This window comes from Xenopus laevis, chromosome 7S, assembly GCF_017654675.1.
Source record: "Xenopus laevis strain J_2021 chromosome 7S, Xenopus_laevis_v10.1, whole genome shotgun sequence".
NCBI lineage: Eukaryota > Metazoa > Chordata > Amphibia > Anura > Pipidae > Xenopus > Xenopus laevis.
In genome coordinates this window covers 2,330,608-2,351,535 of record NC_054384.1, presented here as the reverse complement: position 1 = coordinate 2,351,535, position 20,928 = coordinate 2,330,608, and the positions used below count along the sequence as shown (strand labels likewise).

General features: G+C 43.8%; 1 protein-coding gene across 4 annotated transcripts in view; it reads right to left on the bottom strand.

Moving 5' to 3' along the window:
• The window catches only part of LOC108697311 (attractin-like protein 1), a 294,681-nt gene that overhangs the window by 188,819 nt on the left and 84,934 nt on the right, over positions 1-20,928 (bottom strand). For all 4 annotated transcript variants that reach the window (XM_041570808.1, XM_041570809.1, XM_018227239.2 and 1 more), the window contains exons 12-16: positions 6,730-6,814; positions 6,337-6,548; positions 3,707-3,825; positions 2,467-2,599; positions 1,946-2,127 (exon numbers count right to left, since the gene is read on the bottom strand). In XM_041570808.1, coding sequence (XP_041426742.1) covers positions 1,946-2,127; positions 2,467-2,599; positions 3,707-3,825; positions 6,337-6,548; positions 6,730-6,814 — 731 coding nt within the window. The remainder of the gene's footprint in view (positions 1-1,945; positions 2,128-2,466; positions 2,600-3,706; positions 3,826-6,336; positions 6,549-6,729; positions 6,815-20,928) is intronic.

The window sequence follows — 20,928 nt, the reverse complement described above, 5'->3', positions numbered from 1 at the left end:
AGACTAAATGGGTGAAGCGGTGACATTGCCGTCCCCTGCATGAGGCACCCATCTCCACCCCCCCTATCATTCTCATGGTGTAATATTAGATGTTAATATTAGGTGTAATATGAGAAAGTACACAGAGTGGGCATCTCATTGATAGTGATGGGCGAATAAATTCGCCAGCTGCGAATTCGCTATGAATTTCCGCATTTTGCTGCTGATGGATAAATTTGAGAAACTGGAGTGAAAACTGGCCAGCGTCAAAGCCGTTGAGTGTGAACATCATTCGGACGCCTATTGACTTCAGCGATGGCGTCAAAACTGACAAGGACTTCAAAATGCAAGTTTTGCAAATGTTTCACCGTTTCGCGAATTCTGCAGGAAATTTGCACATTTTCCGGTGAAGCAAAATGTCACAAATTCGCCCATCACTGCTCATTGACACTGCTTCAAAAACAAGCTGCAGCCAAGAGCAGAAATGCACAGGTTCCTTTACATCAGAGAACCCACTTCATTAGAAGAGGCTGAATGGGCTCTCGCTGCAGGATTCAGCATTCGCTGCAGGATTCAGCATTCTCTGCAGGATTCAGCATTCTCTGCAGGATTCAGCATTCGCTGCAGGATTCAGCATTCTCTGCAGGATTCAGCATTCTCTGCAGGATTCAGCATTCGCTGCAGGATTCAGCATTCGCTGCAGGATATAGGAGCAGGGTCAGAAGCCAAGTTGAATTGTATCGGCTCTTTCTATTGGCTGATCCCTATTCCAAAGGCCGATCTGCAAACTACCTGGTGCTGCTCGAGTTCTGCCCCCGGATGGGTTTCAGGGCAGAACAGAACAATTTAATTTTGGGGCGAAAAAAGCAAATAAAAAAAGAACCTATTTAAGAATTGCTGCATGTGTATTTTAGTTTCAGAAGACGCCCAGGAAAGAGTCTTTAAATCTTAAAGTAGCTGAGGAGTCTCAGTACATAATGTTATTACTTATTTATGGCACTGCTGTAAATGTGCGCTGCTGGCTGTACTGAAATATACATAGGGAAGAGCTGCCGACAGAGCCGTTACTTATTCAACCCACATGCAAATAAGGGACCCAACCAACATTCTCATTCACTTTATTATTTCAAGTTTTGTCCCTGCCGTCAGTCTATCAGTACAGGGGCCCCGGGGTGCGTTGCTCATTAGACTTAAACTCATTGAAGCCTAAAGTTTAACTGAACTACAGGTATGGCATCCGTTATCCAGAAACCCGTTATCCAGGCCGGCTCCCACAGACTCCATTTTATCCAAATAATCCAAATTTTTAAAAAATGCTTTTCTTTTTCTGTGTAATAATAAAACAGTCTCTTGTACTTGATCCCAACTAAGATATAATTAATCCTTATTGGAGGCAAAACCAGCCTATTGGCTTTATTTCATGTTTATATGATTTTCTAGTAGACTTGAGTATTGTGGATAACAGGTTCTGTAAATGTACAGGTATGGGATCCGTTATCCGGAACTCAATTACCCAGTAAGCTCAGAATTACAGAAAGGTCGCCTCCTGTTGACGCCTTTTTATCCAATTAATCCAAATATTTAAATATAATTTCCCTTTTCTCTGTAATAATAAAAGAGTATCTTTACTTGATCCCAACTAAGAGCAGTTTAATGTTATTTAATGTTTACATGATTTTCTAGTAGACTTTGGGTATGAAGATCCAAATTACAGAAAGATCTGTTATCGGTAAAAACCCCAGGTCCCAGGATGACAGGTCCCATACATGTAATAGTCATAGTTATGAGGCTTGCTGAGCATGTACAGTAACAGGAGTGACACCTGCTGGGGGATACTGGGCATTGCAGCTTCTGTACTACATATAGAAATAAATAAAATATATTAGAAATTTCCGCAGACATTGTAACACGGTTATCGTAGCCTTTAATATAATATGCCAGTGACATGCAAAGTCTGACTGATCACCTGGTTGGTGTATTTCTGCATTTCGTCCAATACAAAATCCACTTCTTTGGAGGTAGTCAAGGAAGCGAGGCTGCCGCTGAGGTTGTGGCAATAGACCCGGGCGTTGTCGTAGCTGTCGCGGCTGGAGTTGATGCGCAGACAGGCGTCTCCTACGTGGCTCCACCCTTCACCGCACAGGTGAGCTGCAACAGGCAAATAGAATAGGGAGGAATTAAAGTGTCAGTTCTGCTGTCTAATAGGCACTAGTTGTATAAAGACCAGGCAATTTTGCACCTGGGCAGTAACAGATGGCAACATATCAGATGCATGCTTTTATTGTTCTACCTGCAGCTGGCTGAGAAAAGCTGATTGCTGGTTGCTATGGGATACTGCCCAGTGTTCCCATAGTAACTGCCCCTTATTCCCCACATCTAACTCATGTCCATTGACCTTATTCATGGCACTTATTAAAACTATTGTGATTATTCCAGACAAGGTGCCATGGAGGTAGGTTACCAGTGGAAGGGCAATTGAGCACTTACCTGGCAAGGCCTGGCACTCCTGCTGTCTCTGGTCCCACTGGCAGTTGAGATTGAGGGAGCAACTCTTGCAGCTGGTCAATTTGTTGCAGATCTGCTCATTCCGGACATAGCACTTGGTATAGTTTTTCACTGACTACAAATGAAACGGAATCGAGGGGGGGACAGAAATGAATCAATAGCACATAATTGATTGTGAGAACCGCGTAGCACCCACTTATTCACCCATCAGAACCTGGGGCACAGCCGCTTGCAGTAAGGTTTCTGAGATGACGGGTACAGTATGGTAGCTCCATCTTATACGTATAAATACAAATAAAGAGAGGAGGAAAGCTCTGTGGCCAAGATAACCGATACACCCATTTGTTTACTATATTATATTTAAAGGATAAGCAAACCGTTAAAATAAGTGAATGTAAAATTGATGAGGGGGCTATTCTAAGCACTTTTGTAATTTACATTGGTTATTTATTTATTTCTCATTCAAAGCTATTAAGGGATACATGTGCTGTTACTATGAATGAATTTTGTTACAACAGCGCCACCTGCTGGTCATTTTCCCACCAGTCTGACCAGCAAGTAGTCAAGGAAGTTGTCAGGAGAAAGAAAGAGGCTGATGTTCTTCTGCTTAGGAAAGATGTGAGAAAGGTTTCTAATTTTATTCCTAAGCAGAAGAACATCAGCCTCTTTCTTTCTCCTGACAACTTCCTTGACTACTTGCTGGTCAGACTGGTGGGAAACTGACCAGCAGGTGGTGCTGTTGTGCCAAAATGCATTCATATTAACAGTACATGTATCCCTTAATATCTTGGTATGAATGAGCAATTAATAAATAACCAATGTAAATTACAAAAGTGGTTAGAATAGCCCCTCATCAATTTTACATTTATTTATTTTTAAAGGTTTACTTGTCCTTTAAGAGGAAATCATTGGATGTTAAAGCTTTATGAGGAGGGTATACACTCACACTCACACTCACACTCAAACACACAAACCCCAGGGGCACTGGTTTCAGATGCCCTCACTTCTCACCCTGGCACACAGATCAATAATGGGATTAAGAGAACAAACAACGACATTCAAATTTCAGGTGAGTGCCATCTGTTCCTTTCCCCAGACTCATTATAAGGCCCAATTAGCAAATAAATTAATCCTGACCAGGGGTTGGAGGGAGGACTGGCCAAACAGAAGGGAGGACAGGATTCCCCATACAACGACACAAGGGGGTGACACATGGACTCACCACACTGCAGTTGCTGTTCAGGGGGACGCACTTCTTATCGTCGCACCATTGGCAGCCGTTGGTATTGGCCGTGCAGCTGGCGCAGTCCGTATTCTTGTAGCACCTGTCGTCTGTCACCGCTGTAACAAAACATTATTATATGGGGTCACCACTGAAATGTGAAACGGCAGAGGCAAGAACTGACACTTTTTAGCCCAAAAACACTAGCACATAATGGTCCCGTGTGCCTAAAAGGGGAAGCTAACTTTGTATATGTTAACGAATGGCTAATTCTTAGCAGATTTCCAATTGGCCTTTCAGTTTTCTGACTCTTTCCAGCTTTCAAATCGGGGTCCCTGAACCCTTCTAAAAAATGCTCTGTAGTTTTATTGCTACTTTATATTACTAATCTTTCTATGCAGGTCTCTCCTCTTCATATTCCAGTCTCTTATTCAAATCAATGCATGGTTGCTAGGGGAATTTAGACCCTAGCAACCAGACTGCTGATATTGCAAACTGGAGAGCTGCTGAATAAAAAGCTAAATAACTCCACAAATAATAAAAAATAAAGACCAATTGCAAATTGTCTGAGACTATCCCTCTCTATATCATACTAACATTTAATTTAAAGGTGAACAACCCCATAAAGCCTAAGTGCCAGTAAGTCTGAAGGGGGGACAGATCAGGGGAATCCCGCTGCCAATCAGTTAACACTGACCTATACTACGTGCCTTGCGTTGGCACATTTTGGGCACCCATGTGTAATAGATACAGGCAAAATAAATAGAGAATGTGTTTATAATAAATAAATATAAATGTTTCTGCAGCAAAAATATAAAACAATATTTAGGCACAAGCCGCACAAGGCAAATTGCCTGTAATGCCCCCCAACTTGCACAGAGGGTTTTTGAGGTGCAGAGACGTAAGGCTGGGACGCTGCACAAATACTCTGTAAAGGTTTAATGGCTGCACAAAAGATTGGGAGAAATGTACCATAAAAGCCTCGATTAAACAGGGAAATGACAGGCTGTACATATGGCGAAATGCGTCACAGGACTAATGTCTTAAAGGGCATTAGCCAAAAAATTCACCTGCAAATGACACTCTTAAAGGGGTTGTTCACCTCTGAGTTAACTGTTAGTATGATGTAGAGAGGGATATTTGCAATTGGTTTTCATTCTTTATTATTTGTGTTTTCTGAGTTATTTAGCTTTTTATTCATCAACTCTTTAGTTTGCAATTTCAGCCATCTGAGCCTAAGCCTATGACAAGCCTATGAGTAAGTGCCCACCTCAGGCACGAAATGCGTTAGGTTTACATATGTCCTAATAAAGATTTTTTTCCTTTTCCAAAAACACCTTTGGCTACTGCTTTACTACCGGATGACCTCTTACTACATTTGAATGCTCTGTACTTCCCAAAATTTGGCAAAACGTTTGCACTGGCGGTTGCCCTGGTAAGAGACCATCTTTCAACAACATTTTTGTGTTTCTTTGATTTTGTACTTTTCACTATTCATTTTATTAATTCTCTATTATTGACTTTTGTCAAAAAAAATAGAGCTACACACCAGTACTTATACGACCTCACTGGGACCACCTAATATTCAGACCCCAGAATTCTGCCTCCTGGGACAAGCGGAAGACCTGAGCTTTTCATCTGGTGACAGACTGTGTCTCCAACAATTACTCCATTTTGCAAAGAAAGTAGGGATGCACCAAATCCAAGATCCTTGTGCCTGGCAGAACCAAATCAGAATCCTAATTTGTGTATGCAAATCACATGACTTTTTGTTATTAAAACTAGGAAGTAACATATTTTTCCCCACTTTTTCCTTTCCCTCCTCTCATATGCATATGCAAATTAGGATTCGGATTTTATTCGGTATTCGGCCGAATCCCAAATAGTGGATTCCGGGCATCCCTAAAAGAAAGCAACCCTTCTGACAAGGAAGAACATAAAGCCCCCTTGGCTTCTGGATTAAACTGATAGACAAGATGCCCCCAAAACAAAAACTTACCTACATGGCAAGTGACTGTCCAGCCGGATTTGGGAAAATAAGGGACCGCTGGTTGGCAGACCCACAAACAGGCACGACAGCCCAACAAAAAAGTAACTTTCCCATGTGTAATACGTTATTGATATGGACTTCCTATACGTTTACACTTGGATAGCCCATCTCTCTGTATCTCTCTATTCTTCTTATTCATCTTCTTGTTAATTTAAAATCAATAAAGAAAAACTTTCACAAAAAAACCCCAATAAATGTGTAGCCTTAAGGTGGCCATAGACGCACAGATAATATTGTACAAAACAAATTTTCGTACGATATTCGGTGCGTGCATGGAGGGAAAAGAGCCGACCGATTTCGGAAGAAGACTTGAATATCGGTCGCCTCGTTGATCGCGCTGGACAGAAAATTTTGAACGGGTGCCTTTGAAGAGACCCAAACATCGGTCATTGACCCCCTTTTAAAAAAACTGGAAAGAGTCAGAAGAAAAACACAAATAATAAAATAATAAGACCAATTGAAAAGTTGCTTAGAATTAACCATTGTAAAACATACTAAAATTTAACTCAAAGGTGAACCCACCCCCTTTAATTCATACAAAAAATCCCATCCAGGTAAGTGATAAAAAAAGGCCACATACCTGATTTATTCTGGCAGTTTGCTCTGAACAAATAATGGCTGGCACTTGCGGATTCCCAGGAGACACAATGGTCCTTGTCCCACAAGCAGCTGATGCCTTGCGCTGCGCGGGTGCACACGTCTTCACTGCGGAAGGCTTCACAGCTGGGGGGCTTATACACGAGGATGTCATTCAGGAGAACGCTGGAGAACCCCCCAAATATGTACATGGACCTGCAGAATAGGAACAGAATCAACAACGGGACCTCATCTCTGCCCAATGGACAAAGCTGCAGACTGGCAGACCTCAAGGTTTGGGCTGTACTACTCTCTCCCCAGACATATACATATATATATAAATAGTAAGATAGATATATAAATGGTAAAATAACCAACAAGCAATCAGTTGCTTTACCCATTACTGACGACGGCCGAATGTCCAAAGCGGTTGACGTCCCGATGCAGATTGGGCTTCTGCAGGACCCTCCATTCATCACAAGCTACGGAAGCAAAGGGACATTGGATTACCAATGAGGTTCCAATAAATCTACATTAAACACAAGTTCATTTCATGGAAAAGCGATTTCTTATTGGCGGCTAAAATGGGAGCAGGTGGGTAATTATCACAAACTGTGACCTGGCGGAGCTCAGTGGCTCTAGGGTGGAAGCAAAGAGACAATACATCATATATTTTCGGGGGTGTTGAGGGTGTCACCTGCTGCCCTATTCACTTATTTCCAATGGAGTTAGGAATGAGCAAATTTTCCATGCGTCGCGGCACATCCCAAGGAAACCATTGGAACATCAATCTCCATCCTGCCCAGGACAAACCACAGATTTATCTCTTTAATTTGCACTTGTTGCTGATTTAAAGCTTGGCGTGGGGGGTGCCAGTGCGTTTGGCTACTGAGAACATGTATATAAATGCCAGGGAACACGGGTGAGGAATTTCAGCACCGGGTGAAATATAATTCTAATTGAACTGTTTAAAGAGAAATGAGTGAGAAACAACAGGTATTATATCACATGTGTTGGCCACATGGGGCTGAGAGGAAGAGATTAGAGAGAAGTCACTCAGTTAGGAACACTTTCTGCTGTTCCAGAGGCTTCTCCCTTTAAATCTTCCAACTTATTTATCAAAAAGTAAAAAGAAAGTTAAAGAGCAAAAGAATAAAACACAAAGGAGGCTTCCTTGAAATCACCATTTGGAACCCACACGTGTGCCCTTTTTTCTGGTAGATCCTGTGCATATGGCACCCACAGCCAAACCCTCCCTGTTAGGTACTGAGTAGCTGGCACCCATGGGAATATTGCATCTGGAACCCACAGCTATGCCCTTTTCCCTGCTAGGAATTGTGCATCTAGCACCAACAGGCATGCCATTTCTCTTGCTAGGAATAGAGTATCTGGCTCCCACAGCCATGTCCTTCTCCCTGCTAGTAACGTAGTAGCTGGCACCTACAGCCATGCCCTTTTCTATGCAAAAAAATGTGCATTTGGCACCCAGAGCTGTGCCCATTTCCCTGCTAGGAATTGTTAAAACTGCTCCATTTTTCCTGATAGAAATTGTGCCCTTCTCCCATTTAGGAATTGAGTATCTGGCACACATAACCATGTTCCTTTGCCTTCTAAGAATTTCGTATCTGGCAATACAGCCATGCCATTTTATGGGCAGATATGAGTTTGGTATCGGACACCCATATGTGTGCTTTTTTCCAGCTAGGAATTTAGCATTTGGCACCCACTAGGGTTGCTACCTTTACTGAAAAAAATAACCGTCCGGTGGGGGCGGGTACAAAAAGGAGGCGGTCCATGGTGCAAAAGGGGGTGGGGCTACACAGTGTGACGCAAAATGGGGCGGAGCAGCATCGCGGCAAAGTCAAGAACACTACAAAAAAGGTAAGTTCTGCGCAAATGGGGGCAGCCTGATGGCTTTTTATTAAAGGGTATTACAAATTACCGGCAACTGCATTGCCAGTAAACTTGTAATACCGGCCCCGGCCTTGGCAGGTGTTTTGGGAACCCTAGAGCCCACGGCAGTGTTTTTTTCTCTGCTAGGAGTTGCGCATCTGGCACGGTCAGGCTTCACCTGCAGAGTTCAAGCATAGTCAATGTAGAAAGCAGAAGTGAAAACCGGAATCAAATAATCAGGATACAAGTTCACAGGAACAAAGTATATCACCAAGCAGAGAACTATTCACTAAGCATCCTTTTAAGGAGGGCGTTTTGCGCCAAATGTAGTGACGCCTGCGTCCCGCCGCACTTTCACGTTAGCTGACGTTTAGACGCCAGCGACCGTTTCGGCGAGGGGAGCGTCATGACGCACATGTGTCTACATCGGCGCACATCTTGACGCTTGTGTTCATACACAGATGCGCTGAACCCTTACAGGCACCTTCTGTTGTGACCTTCTCCAAGCTAGGGTTTGAATATCTGGTATGCACAGCTGTGTCCTTTTCCGATCTAGAAATTTTGCGTTTGGCACCCATATCCATGCACTTTTCCCTACTAGGAATTGAGCATCTGGCACCCATTTTTTTACCTTCTCGCAGCAAGGATTTGAACATCTGGCACCCACAGCTGCGCCCTTGTCCCACCTAGGAATTTTGCATTTGGCACCCATAGCCATACACTTTTGCCTGCTGGGAATTGTACAACTACCACTGACAGCCATGCCCTTTCCCTACTAGGAATTTTGTAACTGGCCCCCATTGCCATGCCCTTTTCCCAGGCATGAAGTTCATTTCTGGCACCCACAGCCATGACCTTTCTCTGTTGATAGAAGGAGGTGATTAACTGTGGTCCTGTGAGTATGAGTGAAAACCCAACAAAATGTGCCCATGCCATGTGGAAATCTGGTGCATCTTATCTTGGCAAATAAACCAAACTAAGAAGGAAAATTGGCACATCAACATTTGGCACATCATCCCTTGCCATTAGAGAAGAGTGATATCTAAAGCTGGGTCTAGTATGGGAGTATGACATTCTTCCCCTCATGATAGAATTTCTTATTTTGGGTATATCCTCTCTGGGTCATGATAGGAGGGAGGTCCTATGTAACATGCATTAAAAATATATGATGCCCCTTCTACTGGTGTATCTGCCCATGCCATGGTGTGAGAGCGGCACACGTATGTTGGGTGTGTTACAGGTGTGATTTTGGTTGTTAAGTTTATTTTGCAGAGGTGCAACGTTTCAGGGTGAACCCCTTTATCAAGCATGGTAAAGGGGTTCACCCCGAAACGTTGCACCTCTGCAAAATAAACTTAGCAAGGGCTTGTACCTGCTTGAAAGAACCTTTGTGTGCCAGTAAAATCTTCCTTCGTTCGTACTATTGAGGTTGCTGAGGCCTCCTTCACAGTGCACCGGGTCATCTTATCGTGGAGAGCCAGGGTGTGCAAGCGTGGTAATCCTGTACTGACCGTGATTTTGGTTGTATCCCTACAATCCTGAAGGCAGAGCACTTGCACCTTATGTTTGAGGGAGTATAAGGGCCACATAACTCGTCTTTACCTGTGAATCTCAATGCTGAACATTGTCTCTCCAAAGCTGCCGGTTCCCTAGCAAACACACTGAGCTGGAATTCTAGATTTCTACATATCAGCGGGTTTTGGGTGCAAGAAAAGGGTTGAAATATCTCAGTAATAGAGATGGGCAATGAAACAGAAGGGACCCAATATCCAGTGATAGTCGTTGATACAAAATAAGATGAGTGCAGGAGGCAGAGCCATATAAAGCCATTAGAACAAGCTGCTGTGAAGATAAGAAAACTGCACAGACGGGAGATGTAATCAGTCTTTGGATGCCGATGTTATTTGTCCGTCTGGCAGCTCTTCTGAGAAGAGTGAAAAAATGAGAAATACGATACAAAAATCCATTTCTTTTACTTCTGCGGCTAATTCAGTGAGTGCGAGCCGGCCGGGGAGGCAAAGAGTCCGAGCAGATGGCTGGGGCCATGAAGGGGCCACAGTGTAATGATAAATACTAGAAATCAGAAACTGGCAGCAAAGCAAAGAAATAAAATGTTTTCCTCTAGGTGTGTAGTTCCTCTCCGGTTTAATTTCCAAAGGATAATAATATGTATGGCTGTTAATTATAATTCATTCCCTTGAATAGACATTACAGTATGAGGGTATAGCTTATTGTGTGCCCAGAACATTCCTTCTCTGTATATTTGTATTTATACATATGGGAGGAGGAGGTGCCATATTGATTCCCTTAGACAGTACAGTATGAGGGTATAGCTTATTGTGTGCCCAGAACATTCCTTCTCTGTATATTTGTATTTATACATATGGGAGGAGGGAGGTGCCATATTGATTCCCTTAGACAGTACAGTATGAGGGTATAGCTTATTGTGTGCCCAGAACATTCCTTCTCTGTATATTTGTATTTATACATATGGGAGGAGGAGGTGCCATATTGATTCCCTTAGACAATACAGTATGAGGGTATAGCTTATTGTGTGCCCAGAACATTCCTTCTCTGTATATTTGTATTTATACATATGGGAGGAGGAGGTGCCATATTGATTCCCTTAGACAGTACAGTATGAGGGTATAGCTTATTGTGTGCCCAGAACATTCCTCCTCTGTATATTTGTATTTATACATATGGGAGGAGGGAGGTGCCATATTGATTCCCTTAGACAGTACAGTATGAGGGTATAGCTTATTGTGTGCCCAGAACATTCCTTCTCTGTATATTTGTATTTATACATATGGGAGGAGGAGGTGCCATATTGATTCCCTTAGACAATACAGTATGAGGGTATAGCTTATTGTGTGCCCAGAACATTCCTTCTCTGTATATTTGTATTTATACATATGGGAGGAGGAGGTGCCATATTGATTCCCTTAGACAGGACAGTATATCTGTGATTATTTTATGAGCTAAAGGGGAACTTTGACAAATGGTTGGACCTTAAATTAGCCCCATACAGATCTATATGCGCAGGATTGGGGCTGAGCTGCTGCAGACTTGCAGTATAATCTATTATTAAAAAGATCTCCCAGTTGTTTCACACTTAGTTCTATTAGTGCTAAAAGTAACATGCTAAAAAGGCCCAAATAAATAACTTTGTATTTTTCCACGTCAATCTCATCTCCTACTTGGACGTGAATCCCCCAATGCAATTAATTATTGGCCTATGTGGCTTATGACTTTTCAATTGAATTATATTGTTAGCAATTGATTAAGGGTCCTGATCCTTCCTCACATTCCCTTTCTCTGAGAACCTGTAGAATTATCTACAACAATAGATCATGGATTTTCTAACAAATCTGTAGGTACCTCTGTTTCAAGTCTCTTTGACTCTCTTTGCTATTTTATTATATGTTCAAAATTGTAAATCTTCCACTATTCGTTCCCAGGAGTTATGTTGATTCAAAGCTTGGCAAAAAAACTTTGTATTTATCCCCATATTCCTATAGCTGAGATTCTAGCTATCTGTATAACAGAACATTCTGTCCCAGTGGCTGCACAGATCCTATCTGATCCCCATTGTAAGCAGCAGTCCTGTCCTGCTTTATGGCAGCTGAGATTCTAGCTATCTGTATAAGAGAACATTCTGTCCCAGTGGCTGCACAGATCCTATCTGATCCCCATTGTAAGCAGCAGTCCTGTCCTGCTTTATGGCAGCTGAGATTCTAGCTATCTGTATAACAGAACATTCTGTCCCAGTGGCTGCACAGATCCTATCTGATCCCCATTGTAAGCAGCAGTCCTGTCCTGCTTTATGGCAGCTGAGATTCTAGCTATCTGTATAACAGAACATTCTGTCCCAGTGGCTGCACAGATCCTATCTGATCCCCATTGTAAGCAGCAGTCCTGTCCTGCATTATGGCAGCTGAGATTCTAGCTATCTGTATAACAGAACATTCTGTCCCAGTGGCTGCACAGATCCTATCTGATCCCCATTGTAAGCAGCAGTCCTGTCCTGCTTTATGGCAGCTGAGATTCTAGCTATCTGTATAACAGAGCATTCTGTCCCAGTGGCTACACAGATCCTACCTGATCCACATTGTAAGCAGCAGTCCTGTCCTGCTTTATGGCAGCTGAGATTCTAGCTATCTGTATAACAGAACATTCTGTCCCAGTGACTGCACAGATCCTATCTGATCCCCATTGTAAGCAGCAGTCCTGTCCTGCTTTATGGCAGCTGAGATTCTAGCTATCTGTATAACAGAACATTCTGTCCCAGTGGCTGCACAGATCCTATCTGATCCCCATTGTAAGCAGCAGTCCTGTCCTGCTTTATGGCAGCTGAGATTCTAGCTATCTGTATAACAGAACATTCTGTCCCAGTGGCTGCACAGATCCTATCTGATCCCCATTGTAAGCAACAGTCCTGTCCTGCTTTATGGCAGCTGAGATTCTAGCTATCTTTGGGGAAACAAAGGAAAACAAGGTTGAAAACACAATTTTATGGAAATGTAACATTTTAAGTAAGAGAAATGCTCTTGTACTTATAAATATGGATTATAATAATAATAATATAAACTGGACTGCCCTCTCTTGCTGCAGCACTTGCCCCAAACAATGTCCAGGACACACAGGGGCTGCAGGCTGAGAGCAGAATAAAACAATTAGCAGGTAAGTCAGTAATGATTTTCCTATTCTCAGTACTGCAGAGATATCACCCCAGGCTGCGCAGGACCGGTTTTATGGCTTAAGTGCTGAAAAGTACATAAATGTAAATCTGTAAAGTGCAGTTGCCTGGCATTCTCCATATCAGGCTGATAACACATCGGGGCTCAGGGTGGGGGCACCTTTCTGAAAGGTGAGCATGTCCCTTCTGTCACCTCCATCTTCTGAATAATCATATAGGATAGGGACCTTGGATTGTAGCCTCCATATTTCATATATTCATTGTATTGTAAACGCACTAGGAAAGGGACATAAGACTGAAAGCTCACTGGGGACGGACTGATGGGAATGTGATAGGGACCTTAGATTGTAAGCTCACTGGGGCAGGGACTGATGAGAATGTGATAGGGACCTTAGATTGTAAGCTCACTGGGGCAGGGACTGACGAGAATAGGATAGGGACATTAGATTGTAAGCTCACTGGGGCAGGGATTGATTGGAATGTGATAGGGACCTTAGATTGTAAGCTCACTGGGGCAGGGACTGATGAGAATGTGATAGGGACCTTAGATTGTAAGCTCACTGGAGCAGGGACTGATGAGAATGTGATAGGGACCTTAGATTGTAAGTTCACTGGGGCAGGGACTGATGAGAATGTGATAGGGACCTTAGATTGTAAGCTCACTGGGGCAGGGACTGATGAGAATGTGATAGGGACCTTAGATTGTAAGCTCACTGGGGCAGGGACTGATGGGAATGTGATAGGGACCTTAGATTGTAAGCTCACTGGGGCAGGGACTGATGAGAATGTGATAGGGACCTTAGATTGTAAACTCACTGAGGCAGGGACAATGAGAATGATGTATAATCTCTGTATCGCACTCTATAATTATATTCACACTATATAAACGGATAATAAAATAATAGAAGTGTAAAGGAGTAGGGACAGACGGACACCCTGCAGAACATGAATGAACTGACACTGCATTGTAGCCACTAGGGCTCCCTCCCACCTGCCACACACACATCAACTGACAGTTACAGGTTATTTCACCATAACAGACGGCACTGCCAGTGGCACAATGAAAATTCACCCGGCAATGGGGCGAGAAAGACCCGAGAGTGATGAGTAAGTTTCCCCAGCGCTTTCCCTAAATATCAAACACAGAAAGATGAATGATGTCAAGTCTAATATACTCCTACAGCTCTGTCTCTGCTGCTAAAGGCAAACTACAACTCCCAGCATCCCCTCACATCCATCTCCAGGAATGATTTTGAGAAAAAAAGGCAGCTATGCTGGGGATCTCCAATTACTGGTTTGACACCACTATTAAAATCATGTGGTTTGGGTGCTGAAGCTGGATATAATGGAAAATTGCATTTAATTGGAATGAACTGGATTTATTGTGCAGGAAGGCCAAACTTCGGAGTATTTGTAGCACTCCCAGCAGTCATATGTCTGGTGTTGACCCCAATTGATGAGCCATTGTGAAGAAGCAGGAGAGTCGCATATAATGCGGATAAAATGCATTCCCTGCAGATCTCAGTATCATCATCTTCTCCCAACACAGAATCATATCCAGGCCCAGCAGGGAATGTGCGGAACAAGGATAAAATATTCTAATGCACCTCAGGCCGTTCCATCTTCAACTGAAACACAAACAAACCTGTCCCCCCCCTGCCCAATGGACCAGTCCTACTACTAAACAACTGCCAGCACCAGTGTATCCCTTTCATGAACTGCCCCCCGAGAATGAGAAGCCGCCTCTGAAATCTGAACAGGGCATTGATTTCTGGAGTCGGGCACCATCAAGTCTCCAGTCTGGTCGGGCAGAGGAACTATTGATGAATGAGAAACACCCAGACACAACTCATTTAGTCCCTGTGTGTCTCTTGTCATAGCCCTCTGTGCCCAGGGTCAGAATGAGAGAAACACGTGAGACTGGCATTGCAGGAGGGCCACAGATTGGCATCCCTTATCCCCAACTCTGGGCATGAAATAATATGGCACCTACCACCCGAGTGTATAAATACAAATATACAGAGAAGGAATGTTCTGGGCACACACCATGCAATTAATGCAATATTTATATATGGCATAATTAGTACTTGATATTAACTAAGTAGAGCTACAATACAGATTATAATGTGTGTGTGTCTGGCCATATATTAAAGATTGTAGCAAACAAAAGGGCAGGAATGAGAATAACCCAAAGGGTAAAGTTGAGGATTATTACTTTTGAGGTGATAAGAGAAATAATTGATCCTAGACCTGGAAGATAAACCCCTAATGTAAAACAGCAAATTGCATTTTATCATTGGCCGAATGGGAAGAAAAACAAATTGCTCAGGTCTGTGCCGTCCCTAGCGCCGCAGAAAAACCGGAGATGCCACAAGTGGCATTTAGAAATAGTGCCAAATATATATTATGGGGTTATTGGTATTTAACGACCAGTTATGCAAAAACATGGAAATCATTTATTTGACTTGATATTGGGAATTATTATTCCCCTGTTCTGTCCCCCTCCCCCCACATTACTGCACCCCCGACCCATGTGCCCAGGCTGTGCAAACGCTGCTTCTGGGAACCATGTGACTTTAACCCTGACATCTCTACAAACAAATATACAGAATTGTATATTATCTATATAATATAATATAATATCTGATAAGTGGCTTGGACCCTCTCTGGAGCATAATTAATATGTGGAAATAAAAGCACCCTGAATTTTGCAGAATTATACTGCGTTTGACCATTTCTGACAACTATTGGGATTACATAATTAATATCACTGTGTCGGGAGAGAAAAACTCCCCTCTCATAAAATGCATTTAAAAGAAAGAAAAACAACATGCAATTTCAAACCTTTTTGGGCAGAAAATGTAGCTTTTTTTTCCAATGATTCTCTATTGAAAGGGGAAAAGCAACTGTCAAAAAAAGCATTAAAAAGTGGAATGAAAATTGCATGCAATTTACAGCTTTTTTCATGGGTTTTGTCAAATACAAACAAAAGAATAGTGAGCACATCCCAATATTTGGGAGCCAGAAGGATCAACTACTGTACAGGAAAATATACAATAGCATTGTCTCACATACTGTATACCACTTCATTTCGCTCTATGACTACAACTCAACTGCCTCTATAGCAACCCCCAGAATGGGTAGAGGTTGCAATAGACCGCAAGGACGAGACTCGGAAGAGGCACAAGGGGCACAGGCCGCTACAAAGTCTTTCGCATCCTTCCGAAGAGTTGGCCACTAAGGAAGTCGACTGACAAGCTCAAAGGTCTTTTGGGTACCTAGATGTCCAGCTTGCTTGGCTTGCTGTGCTAGCAGTGGCTTTGCTGAAGGATGGGAAAGCCGAACGTATACCATACATATGGGGGTATCAGCAGGAACGGAGGACTGGACAGATAGGATCAGGCTGGCCAGTTGAGGAAATGAGAAAGCAATGATTTTCGAAGGAGGAACAATTGGTTCTTGATCTTCACTGATGGAACAATGCTTCTGGATAGGGCATCTGCCTTCAGATTTCTGGAGCCAGGTTGATATGCAAGGACAAAATTGAGTCGTGTGAAAAAGGTTGCCTATCGAGCCTGACGAGGATTCAGTCTCTCGAGAGTCCGGATGAATTCCAAGTTTTTGTATCTGTATAAATGGTGATGGGGAAAGGTCGCCGCTCCTCGAGTGCAAGTTTAACTGCCAGAAGTTTACGATTCCCGACATCATAATTTTGCTCCAGCCCCGATGTCAGAAGCATCTACTTCAATGAAGAAGGGTTGCAGAAGTCAGGATGTCGGAGGACAGGAGCAGAAGCAAAAGAATCTTTCAGGGACTGAAAGGCCTCCAGAGCCTGAGGGGGGCAGGCATTAGGTTTTTCTTATTTTCGTATGAGAGCCAAGACAAGAGCGATATAAGAGGTGAACCCATTGATGAATTGTCAGTAATAGTAAGCGAAACCAACAAATCTTTTTATGGCCTTGGTGCTCGTGGGGAGAGGCCAGTCTTGGATTGTCGTGACTTTAGAAGGATCCATCTCGATTCCCTCACGAGAGATAATGTAACCCAGGAAGTGAATCTTAGGCACCTCGAAAACACACTTCTCCAGCTTGGCAAAAAGGAAGTTTTCTCTCAGACGGGAGAGAAGTTCTTTCACTCGGGTTCGATGACTTTCCAAGTCTCTGGAGAAGATTAAAATGTCCAAGTACACTACTACGGATTGCCCCAATCGATCTCTGAAGATGTCATTTACAAATTCTTGGAAGACGGCAGGGGTGCTACAGAGGCTGAAGAGCATTACCAGGTATTCATAATGCCCATCTCTGGTGTTGAGTGTCGTCTTCCATTCATCGCCCTCTCGGATGCGGGTAAGATTGTAAGCTCCTCGAAGATTCAAATTAGTGAAGGTCTTAGCCCCTCTTAGTTGATCAAAGAGCTCAGAGATGAGACTCAGAGGGTATCGGCTTTTAAGCCCCTGTAGTCTATACAGGGACACAATCCTTCTTCTCCACAAAGAAGAACCCCGCCCCTGCCGGAGAAGATGAAGGTCTAATGAATCCTCGCTGAAGGTTATCTTGGATGTATTCCTTCATCGTGGAAGTCTCGGCAGGAGATAAGGGTAGGTACAACCTCTGCGGGCATGGTACCAGGAAGAATTTCAATGGGACAATCGTAGGAGCGATGAGGAGGCAGAATCTCTGCAGACTTCTTGCAGAAGACATCTTGTAAAAAGTCCTTGTACACTGCGGGCAAAGACTGAAAATCCGCTGCAGCGAGGGACACCCAATGAATGGACTTAGCGGACAGACAGTTCTTCTGACAAAAAGGGCTCCAATGAGATATCTGGTTGATTGACCAGTCAATAGAAGGGTTATGCAGATGGAGCCAACTTCCAATTGCTCAGGTCTCGATCTCTGGAGACGAGGTCATCTTTAAAGCTGGCCATACACGCAAAGATCTGATCGTACGAATCGAGGATTTGTACGATTTTCGGACCATGTGAGGAGAGTCCCGCCATTTTTCATCCGACGGAGATCGGTCGATTGGACGATCGGACAGGTTAAAAGATTTCTGCCGATAAAATCTCTGCATGTATTGTCGATCGTACGATTTTCAGAGGGAGACTGTCACTAGCTTTTGTCGGACATAACTTTTGTACGATTGCTGTCAGGAGCAGAACATCGGCTCATCTGTTCTTTTACTACTTTATTTGATCTGAATGGTTAGTGGCAGGTCGGGAGATGGGGAAGTCCGATTGTCCGATGATTCGTACGATCAGATCTTTGCGTCTGTGGCAAGCTTAAGTCTGCTTGATAAGCCTTGATAGAAAAGGCTCCATAAGCCTCGTTGTTTCGACCTGGGGCATCAAACACTGTTCGGAAGGCCCAGGGAAAAGCTTTGGCATCAAAGGTCAGAGGAGAATTCTTTTCCCACAGAGGTGTTTCCCACTCCAATTTGGCCATCACATACCCCACCTTGGCTCGTTCACTGGAGAACTGCGAGGGTTGAAACTCGAACTGAATCAGGCAATGCGTCACAAAACCTCTGCAGGCTTGAGGATCCCCATTATAGCGAGGCGGTGGAGGAATGTGGGGCTCACCAGCAGATGAGGCAGATGAAGGAGGAGTAACAGCCGCGGGAGGATTAACGGTGACCGGAGACACAGAAAGGATACGGGAGAGAAGAGTATCCAGTACTTGTCCAATTCAGTTCTGTTGAGCTTCATAAGCTTCCAAGTGGGATTCCAATCCCCGGAGAGCTCTTTCGACATCAGGCGGAGCTCCCTCAGTGAGGTCCATGGCCCAATTATACTGTCAGGGGGCCTATCCGCTCCCATCGGGAGAAGTCTGGACCAAGGAGGAAGCTTTGGGTAAAAGTCCAGTTCAGCGGTATCCAAAAGGGGTCAGACGAAAGGGTAGTCAAATTCAGGCAAATGTTCAAAAGGCAGGCAGCAAGAATCAGAATCGGGGTCAAAGCAGAAGTCAGGAAACCAGGAAACAGCAGTATAGGAATTTATGGAGCCCAGGAACACAAATCAGGAATTCCTATAATCGGGCATCAAACCCGTGACCTGGAAGTTCTTTTATTACCAAGTTTCTTGCCGGGCACGTGACGTCATCATGCCGGCGTCAACCCACGTGGGTCATGGACACCACAATCTTGGATGCGGCAGCGCCAGAGAGCACCATTGGGCGCTCCTGACACTGTCCCACAGTCACACTCCCTTCCCAGAGACTATTATCCCACTGTTACTATAGGCACCATCTCTCCCTACTATACCTGCTATCCCACAGTCACACTCCCTTCCCAGAGACTATTATCCCACTGTTACTATAGGCACCATCTCTCCCTACTATACCTGCTATCTCACAGTCACACTCCCTTCCCAGAGACTATTATCCCACTGTTACTATAGGCACCATCTCTCCCTACTATAACCTGCTATCCCACAGTCACACTCCCTTCCCAGAGACTATTATCCACTGTTACTATAGGCACCATCTCTCCCTACTATACCTGCTATCTCACAGTCACACTCCCTTCCCAGAGACTATTATCCACTGTTACTATAGGCACCATCTCTCCCTACTATACCTGCTATCCCACAGTCACACTCCCTTCCCAGAGACTATTATCCCACTGTTACTATAGGCACCATCTCTCCCTACTATACCTGCTATCCTACAGTCACACTCCCTTCCCAGAGACTATTATCGCAGTCACACTCCCTTCCCAGAGACTATTATCCACTGTTACTATAGACACATCTCTCCCTACTATACCTGCTATCCACAGTCACACTCCCTTCCCAGAGACTATTATCCACTGTTACTATAGACACCATCTCTCCCTACTATACCTGCTATCCCACAGTCACATTCCCTTCCAAGAGACTATTATCCACTGTTACTATAGACACCATCTCTCCCTACTATACCTGCTATCCCACAGTCACACTCCCTTCCCAGAGACTATTATCCACTGTTACTATAGACCACCATCTCTCCCTACTATACCTGCTATCCCACAGTCACACTCCCTTCCCAGAGACTATTATCCACTGTTACTATAGACACCATCTCTCCCTACTATACCTGCTATCCCACAGTCACATTCCCTTCCAAGAGACTATTATCCACTGTTACTATAGACACCATCTCTCCCTACTATACCTGCTATCCCACAGTCACACTCCCTTCCCAGAGACTATTATCCACTGTTACTATAGACACCATCTCTCCCTACTATACCTGCTATCCCACAGTCACACTCTCTTCTCACAGACTAGGCCAGATCCAAGCCTTCCTACTTGTGGCATCAACCCAATACAATACTCCAATACTGGAGACGAGTGGTACAGTGAGCTGCTGGCAGCTTTCAGCACTTACTAGAAGGTCACTTTCAGCATTAATCACAAGCTATCTGGGCCTGATGAAATCAAAAAACATGTTTGTGCTGCTGGTAGAACTGAATTATTTCTCTTGAAGTGAGACAGATTCAACCTTGAAAGCTCGAAATCTGAATTGAGCTATTGAGTCATTACATGGAGACCTGAGTGTTCCTCATTCACCCTCTAATGACAACTAAGTTTGCTCATAGTCTGTACAGAGAGATCCCATAAAACTATGACAGCATAGGTATTCCCTGTACTAAGCACAATTCTGCAGGAACAGTCCCCTAAGTTTGCTCATAGTCTGTACAGAGAGATCCCATAAAACTATGGTACATAGGTATTCCCTGTACTAAGCACAATTCAGCAGGAACAGCCCCTAAGTTTGCTCATAGTCTGTACAGAGAGATCCCATAAAACTATGGTACATAGGTATTCCCTGTACTAAGCACAATTCAGCAGGAACAGTCCCTAAGTTTGCTCATAGTCTGTACAGAGAGATCCCATAAAACTATGGTACATAGGTATTCCCTGTACTAAGCACAATTCAGCAGGAACAGTCCCTAAGTTTGCTCATAGTCTGTACAGAGAGATCCCATAAAACTATGGCACATAGGTATTCCCTGTACTAAGCA